The 10,268-nt window shown below is 50.8% G+C and overlaps 1 protein-coding gene and 1 non-coding gene across 3 annotated transcripts in view; both read right to left on the reverse strand.

Annotated features, from left to right (window-relative positions):
• PAPPA (pappalysin 1) overlaps positions 1–9,893 on the reverse strand; it is a 221,280-nt gene extending 211,387 nt beyond the window's left edge. For both annotated transcript variants that reach the window (XR_008389935.1, XM_037154716.2), the window contains exon 1: positions 9,100–9,893. Coding sequence is in view for 1 of the 2 variants with exons in the window: in XM_037154716.2 (XP_037010611.2) it covers positions 9,100–9,508 (409 nt within the window). In the remaining variant the exon portion in view is untranslated. The remainder of the gene's footprint in view (positions 1–9,099) is intronic.
• LOC119056330 (small nucleolar RNA SNORA66) lies at positions 1,819–1,950 on the reverse strand. The gene has a single exon (XR_005083864.2). It is a non-coding gene; the product is annotated as a small nucleolar RNA SNORA66 (small nucleolar RNA).
• Positions 9,894–10,268: the final 375 nt, after the last annotated feature.

Consider the following 10,268-nt stretch of genomic DNA (forward strand, 5'->3'; position numbering starts at 1 on the left):
TGTCCAAAGTCACACTACAAGCTAAGGACTGAATGGCCTAGAACTGACATCTCCCAGCTACTAGAGCACTGCTCTTCCTTCTCCTGTGCACGGAGACCTTCCCTGGATGGCCTTGGGCTGCTCTTGGGGCTCAACTCCAATGCCACAGCTCATTGCTGCCTCCCCTGACAACCCGTTTAAATCTCACTCCTCATGCACCACCCCCACAGGGACCCCTAGAATCCCTCCTCTATTCTTTTTCATAAACATTCACCTAATACTATGGGATATATTTTTATATTCACTTATACTGTCTTCACCTTTCCTCTCCCACCCTCCACCTCAATATAAACTCCCAAACGCAGGGGCATTTCCTCTTCTGTTCATTGCTTTGTCCTCAGGCCCCAAACTATACCTGGCATGCAGCAGTCAGTCACTCAATAAATACTTGCCTGGGAAGGGCTAAATAAATTTTACTTTGCCTCTTGTTTTTATCTATATTTCTTAGATTCTCTACAAGGAGCACTCAATGCTTCTGTAATATGTAACAATAAAGAGTTTATTCTGTTTGCCTTTAAGTTTTGTTTTACGTTAAGATCATCGCAATAAATCTTTCCTGAGTGGCAAGGGAGGGGAAGGCAATTCCTGCCTCTGCAAAGGAGAGAAGCATGTCTTAACTCAGAGAGATACTGAGAGCATTTGCAATGACGTGTGGCAAGGCCTGGGCACACATAATACCAATATGAGTTAACGTTTACTGGGTGCTTACCCATGGTCTAGATTCTATGACTAAGCATTTTTCCACATGGAGGCCCAGTTAATCTTCAAAACAACCCTAGGAAGTAGGAGCCAGTGCTATCTGCATTTTACAGATGGGAAAAGCGAAGCTTGAAGACATTAAGTAACTTGCTCAAGGTCATGCAACTAGCAGGTGGGAGAGTCAGGAAATCAAATTCAGGCCGCCTGACTCAGGATCAGGCTGACTCTCGAGTCCCAGGTTCAACCAGTACAAAATACTTCCTCAGGAAACACACTCCTTTTCCCTGTTTCCTAACGGTGTCAGCTCTTCCCGAGATCAGTCAACTGCAGGCTATTCTACCAGGGCTCTAGAAAGTTCTAGGAGACTCCCAAGGCTATTAGAGATGGAAAGAAATAAGGAGCTAGTAATGAAAAATAGGCGTATGTGGAAATGTGAGTGTGTGTGTAGGTGTGTATGTGCGTATCATCACAATATGTTTTGTATTGTCACAATGACTAGCAGGTTCTGGGGGGGGTTCTTAGGCACAGAACCAAGAATGCTACGTGTTTCACAATGTGTGGGACAATTCCACACAGCAATGAGTGTCCTCACTCAAAAGCCCAGCAAGGCTCTTTCTACTTGGCCCTCCTACTTGCCCGTCCCTTACAGCCTTCCTCTCCTTCCCCTTGGGCTTCCTCAGGATGGTCAGTCTCCTAGATTCTGAAGCCTGTGTTCTTTTCATTAATCTCTGTGCAACCTTGGTAGCGTCCTAAACCCTCTCCAAGTGGCTGCCTCTGTATTTGGAAACCTATCAGCTCACTGACACACACAGAGACCCGAGCCTTCCACTCCTCCCGTGGAAACGGGAGGAGCTCTTAATTACGGAGCTCTTCAATCACACACAGAAGGACAGACAACAATGTGTGGAAGCCCGACATGTCTGTCCCCTGGTTGCAATGATGCCGGTCTTCTTTCATCTGCACCCCCACCCTCCACGTTTCTGTTTTCTGGAAAACTTTAAACAAACAAAACATACATAACATCATTTCACAAATCAATAATTTAGCACGCATTTCTAACAGATTAGGATTTTTTTTTTATACTGTACTGGCATAGAATGGGCCACCCCAGTAGCTTCTGAAGCTAATACATGTCTGTCACCACAATCACTTGAGCCAACCTGGTTCCCTTCACTTCCGCAACATCATGTGAGTTGGTGATTAAGTTTGCACCGGATCAGGATCTTCACAAATACACAGCACTACCATTATCACTCCTGACACAAGTCACAGTCATTCCCAGTGTCAGTGCACGTCCACTAAGATTCTGAAACTCAGGGACCTGCATATTCCTGTAAATGGAATCTTGCAGACTTCCACAGTTTAAGCAGAATAAGGTGACAGGAAGGTGGGGGAGACATAGATGTCCTCTTCTGCCTCTTCTCAGGGGCCCCCTAAAACTGTGGGCACAATGTGAAAGTCCCTATTACACCCCTACTCCTCCTTGTGCGACCTGAGAACACTGAGGCCCAGAGAGGGGCAGTTATTTTGTCAAGGTCATGAAGCAAGTAAGTGGTAGGAGTTGGCAGACCTGTGAAGAAGTCCCAGCAGCAAAGGACTCTAGTGAGGCCACCAATATCAAAAGATTTGCTAACTCAATCACTGTTTATCATTTGCAGTATGAATAATGAAATGAAGGCACCTCCCCAGGAATGACCTTCATTGGGTAAATCCCCCACATCTCTCACCTCTTAGCTCCTCCTACTATTGTTGACGTGTGGACTGGGTTCTGACTTTGGCCAACAGCTTCTGCCACCATTGTCTCACCTGGTTCCTGTGACAACCCGTGAAATAGGGAGGTTGCATGTAACCACAGCTGAATCCCTCTCCCCTGAGGCCCTAGTGGTTGAGTCAGAAGTTCCAAGACACAGAGCTCAGAGGAGACCAAGCCAGGACTGGAACTCAGAGCCTGTGAATCCCAATTTCAGATCTTTGAAGGAGCCAAGGGGCCAAGATCGACGGGTCAGTTCTCGACATTGACAATAAGCGCATCAAGGCATGATGCAAAGCCCTCAGTGTATCAAGAAAGATGAGGGAGCATTAGGAAAAGAAATGAAAGTCCAGGGAAGGTGTGGTGGCAGGTGAGAAGAGAAATGGCATCTGCAGGTTTTCTGAGTCCTTGGCCGCAGACAGACAAGGTGCAAGCTGCCTGCAGAGCAAGTCCTCCTACTTGGGGCACCTGGGAATCTCTGTTCTTCATACGAGGCACCTGCAGCTAGTGCTGGTTTCATAGTGATCACGGGGGGGGGGGGGGGGACTTGAAATAACAGGAGCACACCCCTCCCTGCAGGACTACCCCCGGGCAAAGTGGGGATGGGATGCCTCAGAGCTGACCTTCCTTTAAAAAAAGATTTATTTATTTTTAAAGAGAGGGAGAAAAACATGGATATGTGATTGCTTCTTGCACGTCTCCAACTGGAGACCCGGCCTGCAACCCAGGCACACGCCCTGACTGAGAATCGAACTGGTGACCCTTTGGTTTGCAGGCTGGAACTCAATCCACTGAGCCAGGACATCCCTTTTTAATACCCCTTGTTCCTGCTCTGACAGGTTCCCTTCCCAGGTACTTGGAGAGTTGCATTTAAAATCAGATGCATAGAACTCAATGTGTTACCCCCCGCCCCATAGGAATGTTCATACGTTAAAGCAATGCCAGGAGAGGGTATGGCTTTACACACAGGAATAGCTCTGGAAGGATGGAAGGTCAGGGCCAGGGCACTGAGAGGTTTGGTGTCAGCAGGGGAATTAACAATGAAATGAGGGTTTTTCCCAGTCAGGGTTCAGCAACTCAGAATCAGGGCAGGTAAATTTCTCTAAAGGTTCAGCCAGTAACCGGCTCCATGGGCAGGGACATAACACTTCCCGCTTTGGGCCTCAATTTTCCCAGCTGTAGAGGAGGGAAACATCACACTGGACCAGTGATTCTCCCCACTGATGGTCTTCCACATTACCCGAGAAGACTTTGAAACCACCAGTGTCCAGGCCAACCCCACACCCACAACATCAGAAACCCTGGGATGCAGCCTGGGCATCAGGATGTTTTAGAAGCTGGAGATCCCAATGCTGCCAGGGGTGTGATGAACCAACTGATCTCCCCGGCTCATTTGAGAGGGCGTGGTTTGTGAACATAGCTTAATTCTTAGCTCCTCTATGACTCAGGTCCTCAGTTTCCCTGTTGCACAACGAGCTGTCTGACCCAGCCCATGGCAGGCTGGCCACCCAGGACCCACACTCGCTCCTGAGCCCCACAGCTCTAGTCTCAAACCTGCCTTCATCTGGGTGGACAGGCAAGGCTGATGCAGCCTCCATGTCAGTGGCTGCTGGGGGTCAATGTGGAAGTTGGAGGACATTTGGAAAAGGCGCAGGAGGCATGTGACGATAGGTGTGTGACCTGGACTCCACTGTGACCACCGTCTGGCTTCTGTTCCAGGGGGTGCATGCTCTGCCTCAAGGCTAACTTTTTCCTGCTTACAGGTCCAGTGATTCTAGACCTCCTCTGGCTCTTACCACCACCAGGTCATCCAAGTAGGTCACAGAAAAGGAAATCAAAGTGTGAGAAACAGACTCGAGGGGGGTCTAACTCTTCCTCAAGATACCCCGTCTATTCTAGATGGGCTCCCCAGCACCTTGAGAGGCAAAGCTCTACCAAAGCACAAACAGGCCCCCACTTTCTGAAGACCAGACTAGCAACTTGGAAAAGGGAATGTGGTAACTTACTGGATGCAGCCACTGTTGACTGAGTCCCTAATGAGCTGGAACCATGCCAGGTACTTTCTGCATAGTTATTTTATTGCAGTATGTTGATCTTATTATGTCCATTTCACAGATGAACAAACCAAGGGATAGAGCAATGAAGACATTTGATTCAAATCACACAGCAAGTGACTGGCAGCAGAAAGTCCAAGCCTGGTCTGTCTGATAATTTGGCATGAAAAGAAAAACAGATCTGCTAGGTCAAAGCCAGGGTTCCACATGAAATTCATACTTATTCTTTATCCTTTTCAATCTGTAGCTGATGGTCAGCACACAGAGAGGCAGGAAGAAATGAGGATATTCTGCAGAAGTCACCTTTTCTCCGTCCAAAGAGATGAAGAACAAACAGGCACCTGGTGCTCAAGTTCACATCTCTGCTCTGCCCACCTGATGACCTGTAGTGCTTTGGGCTAAGTCGCTTCAACTCTCTACACCTCTGTTTCCTCCTCAGTAAAATAGGGGCAAGGGTGCCTGCCTCCCAGGTGGTTGTGAGGATGAAACATGCAGGCACAAAGCAAGCACTTGGCACAGTGCCTGGCACCTTGGAGGCAGCCAGGAACAGTTACTTTACTTCCTGCCTTCTTTAAGTGTCTTCTGTCAAGAGTGAGATCTTTCGAAAATCATATCCAATAATGAGAGTGAAGTTTATTGAGCATTTACTATACACCAAATCGTGTTCTAGGCACTTTTCACATACGAGCTCTCATTTCATGGATAGGTACTTACATTACGCTAACTTTGTAGATGAGGAAGCTGAAGTCCAGAGGAGTCAATTAGTTTGCCCAAGGTCACACAGCCAGTTAGGAGAAGAGGTAGATTTCCATTTAGGTAACCTGACTACTGAAACCGGCTTCTCACCATTGCAATATTCTAGAGCCCTGTGACTACAAATGTTGAGGGAGAACCGTGTTAGTGTAGAAACTTCTTGAAACCTAGCTTTGCCATTACAGCAATCCTCAAGTTGGGAAAATGCAAGTATTCTTTTGGGGGAGGGGTTGGGTGGGCAGTAGGAAGCGGGAACTGTGGAAGGAGGGGGGCAAAGAAAAAGAGTTTTGAGTAGCCAGCAAACTCAACGGTCCAACACTGAGAACAAAAGAAGAAAGCATGGCAAGAGGAGGAGCTGTGTGAGGATCAGGTAAATCCCCTTCTCCTTCTGAGCAGGGATTCTGGATCCCAAAGGGATGGAGGTGGAAGGAGGGCAGCACTTGTGGGGTCCACATTTCACGTGCCTAACAGGTCAGGAGAAACTTTAACAAGATTAACTGCTGCTCTGGGCCTCAGCTCGAGGAAGCAAATTGAATCCATTGTTTTCTTTTTCTTTCTCTTTCAAACTAGAGGGCACTGGGTAGGCAGGGGCGGTGCTTGGGAATGAGGGCCAGGGGTCTGGATCCTGCCTGGTACAGCACAAACACAAAGGGATGTGTCGGAAAACCCCCCACCCCCTGACTTAAAAGAAAACCTAAGTTGCCCTGCGTGAAGCCCGAGGCTGTGCCTGGGTGGTGGGTCTGTAAGGGCGGAGAGGTAACACAGTGTTGATTGGACACATCCTCTCTGGGGTGTGAGGAATAAGACCTGGAAGTGAGCACACTTGGGATTAAATTGTAGGTCCTGCCATTGAGGACCTGTGTCATCCAGCACACAAACTTTCCCTGTGCCTGTCTCCCTATTTGGCCTGGGTCACCTCCCAGCACCCTTATCCCAGTAACCTTAAAGGATTCTCCCACCCTAAAGACCATCCATTGTGGGTGGGTCATTCACAGAATCCTGCACACAGGCACTTTCTAACTTTAGCTTTGTTTTTTGCCTGCACATGCCTTTCCTTTTATATTTATTAACATATACCTGTGTACAGACGTATATATATTTCTCCTTCCCTTTTGGAAAAATAAAAGGCATGTTATCTGAGCTTCAGAAGCAAACTGCTCCTTCACTTCTTCCCTCTGCCTCTCCAAGAGCCTGTCTGAACTGGTGTCAGTGAAGTTTGAACCGGGGCAGAAATAGCATCCCGGGAGGATCTGGGAGCACAGCCCGCCTACCAGGAGCAGCAAGGCCTGCCTCTGCCAGACGACAGACCCGGTTAACAGCACCGTAAAATTAGACCTTTGCGAAACCCAGTCGAATCCTGCAGCAGAGAGTGATGTAAGGCAGCCTGGCCTGACAGCGAGGCAGCAACCCTCTGCCTGAAATAGCAGCGCGGTCCCTGCTGAGAGATGCCTTGCTCTCTCAAGATAGGTGACCAGGGATTCCTAGGAAAGTGGTGACGCCCAGCCCAAGAGAGCCAGCAGAGGTCAGGCAGCAGCCTGGGCACCCGAGGTCACAGGCGGCGGGAGGACATGGCTTGGCACCGGCTTCCCCACAGCCCACCTGGGGCCCTGCCTCTCCCAGCCCAAACTTACACCAAGGGAGAAGCTGAAAAAGTGCTTCTGCAAAGAACCGCTGTTTGTTTGCTTTTTAATTCAAGGAGAAGCAGGTTCTTTTTAGTGCAACAATCTCGACCGTGTGGAGGATATGCAGAGTGAGTCTTTTCTGGCTCGGGGCCAGGTGTTTACACACCGCCGAATCTGGCTCGAACTCAAGGAGGGGAGGGGAGAAAATCCACCAGCATCCCCCGGAGGAAAAGCGCCTGGCTTTCTGGTGCTGCACTAAAGCAGTGCCTTTTTTTTTCTTTTTGAGAGGAATGTTATTTCCACACATAAAATGGACCAGGCATTTTATACAAGCAATAATAACCTAACGTCCCCCATCCAATTAAAGTATTTTACTGCACAATCTTTGTGTGAGAGAGTGAACGAGTGCTCGAGAGAATGCCTGTGAAGAGAGGCTCCTTGTCTGAATTACAGACATTTCTACGGCAAGCTCCTGTGGAATCCCAGGTGTTATATATATACATACATATTTTTTAAATGAATTTACTACCTTTTCATTGACGATACCTATATGACCCTGAGCTCTCCTCTCCCGGAAGGGAAGCCTTCCAAATCACTGGTTATGACAGGTAAACACTAGGAAAAAACAGATCTGCTCATTTAAAAAAAAAAAATCATCCCCAAGCAGCAGGCTCGGTGCTTTTCCTATTGCCGAGAGAGAAGTAAACATACCACAGCCCTGAATTAACATCACCATCATCAGTAACATCTCTCCTCTACCCTATGATAGTGTGTTTTGGGTGAGGAGGGCTTGGGGGCTGGAAGTGAATGAGCTCACTTTCCCTCTTCTTCCTGGGGGGGGGGGAAGAAAATAGCATGTGATGACGTCAGATGTGGGGGAAAGTCACTTTCTTGCTTTTGGTTTGGTAGCAGAAGAGTGGGAGCTTTGGGGACACATTTCTTGGCGTGGCAGCTGGATTCGGGTCCCCCCCCCCCGAAATGGACTTCGTGTAAATAGGACAGAGTCAGCAGCTACATCGGGGACAGCCAAGACAGACAGGGGCAGACCTGCCGAACCGCTCAGAGCTTTCCCTTCTAAGACAGCGAGTGTGAGGCGGTGGGATCGCAAAACGCCTCCCTAGGGTCCTGGCTGCGGCGAAGGGGGTATCCCTACCCGCACTTTAAGACGCCCTAGGACATGGCAAGATGGTTTGTGCAGGAAGGGAATCTCCCAGCCAGAAGAGGCAAAACTTTTCCTTCTCTCCTCCAGCGCCACCCCCCTCGGTCCCCCAGTTTTATTAAAGGCATTGCCACAGATTCATTTAGAAGAGGTAAAATGGATGTTGGAGCATTTCTAAGGTTTGCAACCCTCGCAAAGTGTCCGGTTTCACTATGAGCTTTGCTGGGGAACGGAGAAAGGGACAGAGAGGGAGGGTAGGGAGGGAGAACTCAAATTCATTACGGGCTATAAAAGTCCCAGATGAGAAAAGCGCCCCGTTTCGCAGCCGAGTCAGGGAAGACCGGCGGGGTGTGCGTAAAGGGAGGTCTTGCCCCAGCCTCGGGTGACAGGCAACAGGCTTTAAAAGCGAGGACAGCGATGGCAGTGCGTGAGTGTGTGTTTGGCTGGGAGGCCGGGGGTGAATCCCCGAGGCAGACATCAAGCACAGAGCAACTTTGGGGCACTTCAAGGACTTCTAAGTCCAGGAGATTAAAACAGCCTCGCCCTTGCAGGCTTTCAGGATTACCGGGTCAAGGCAAGGGGGGATCACCTCGATGAAAAAGTCCAAGAAATCAAATGGTCCCCCAGCTTATTTTCATATGCATCCCAATTGAGTCACCCTGCCCTCCACCCCAAACAGAGACTGTACTTCTGACCATCCCGAACACGGTTTAAGTGCTTGAGGCTTTCCAGGAGAAGCCCTTATTGATTGAAGGTCTCGGGACCGCCAAGAGCGTTCCCCGAGATCCTCCCGGGGGAAGGAGGTTGCGAGGTTAGGTGGCACTGCCTTCTGAGAACGCCCATTCCGCAGATGGGGCAAAATGAGACTGGAAGCTACCTCCGGGTGCTCCGCGCCTCTGGCGGGGCGGCTCCAGCACAGACACACCCGCCAGCCCCGGACCAGACGGCCACCCGCGCCCAGGCACCCCTGCGCCCCTGGGGCCGCGGGAGCGGTGCAGCGCCCGCCAGGGCGCCCTCGCCTACCTGTGATCACCGCCGGAGACCTCTGGCCCCCCTCCGCTCGTAGCCACACTTGCAGCGTGAACGCGTCCCGGGGCAGCTCGATGTCGGCCCGGAGGCGCAGCTGCTCGCCTCGCCCGCTGAAATAGAGCGCCCGGCTCGGCGGGCTCGGCTCCTCCGCGGCTCCCCGCGCCTCCCGCTGCTGCCGCCGCCGGGGGACGCGCACGGCTTCCCAGGCACCGCCCGGCGGCGGCGGCGGCGAGGCGCGGCGGCCGCGGGCCGCCCGGGTGGCGCAGGTGGCCGGGCCGGCGGCGGGGCGCGGGGGGCGGCCGGCCCGCGGGTCTCTCCGGGCCCGGCGGGGGCGCTCGGCCAGCCCGCAGCCCAGCGCGGCGCTCAGCAGCCCCAGGCGCAGCACCCAACTCCAGAGCCGCATGTCCGACGGTCCCCCCCGCCCCCCCTTCGCCCCTGCACCGCCGCCCGGAGCTGCCAGCTTTGGGAGCCTCGGCGCCTCGACTTTCTTCGCTTCTTCACCCTTCTTGGGCGAGCCCCCCCTTCCACTTGCTTTTTTCTTTTCTTTCTCGCTTTCCTCCTCAAGGTGTGTGCTCCACTCCCCCCACCTTTGAAAAATACAGCCCAACTCCTCCTGGTTGGCAATTAATTTCTCTCCCCGCTCCTTTATCTGCCTTATTCCCCCCCAACAGCTGGTTGCCTTCCTCCTTGTTTTATTTCATTTTATTTTATATGATTTCTCGCTCTACCAAAAAAAAAAAAAAAGCTCCTCTAAGACACTGCTCCGCTGAATTCCCTCCCCCCAAAAGATGCTCTAATTTATTTATTTTTTGCGTCCTTTATAACACAAGCCACAGCCCCCTTCTCCCCCCCAATCCCCCCTCCCCTCCCTCCTTCTTCACAAAATGAAAGGAAAGAGGGGGGAAAAATCCCTCAGAAGATGAGTAAACAAGCGTATGCTAATCTGCTCCCGAGCGCTCCACCTTCCCAATTGAATGAGTCCCTGTTAAAACTGCGGGGATCATGACTAATCAATCAGTTTGGAGAGGCCGAGCTACCCAGCCTGCCTCCACTTTGCCGTTTGCCTCCTTCCCTTGCTCCCGCTTCTCCACCCCCTCCTTTTCTTTCTTTTTTCTTTCTTTTCCTTTCTTTCTTTCTTCCTTCTTCTTTTCTTTTCTTTTTTT

The sequence above is a fragment of the Artibeus jamaicensis genome, unplaced genomic scaffold (assembly GCF_021234435.1).
Source record: "Artibeus jamaicensis isolate MK-2021 breed Jamaican fruit bat unplaced genomic scaffold, CSHL_Jam_final scaffold_1964, whole genome shotgun sequence".
Lineage (NCBI taxonomy): Eukaryota > Metazoa > Chordata > Mammalia > Chiroptera > Phyllostomidae > Artibeus > Artibeus jamaicensis.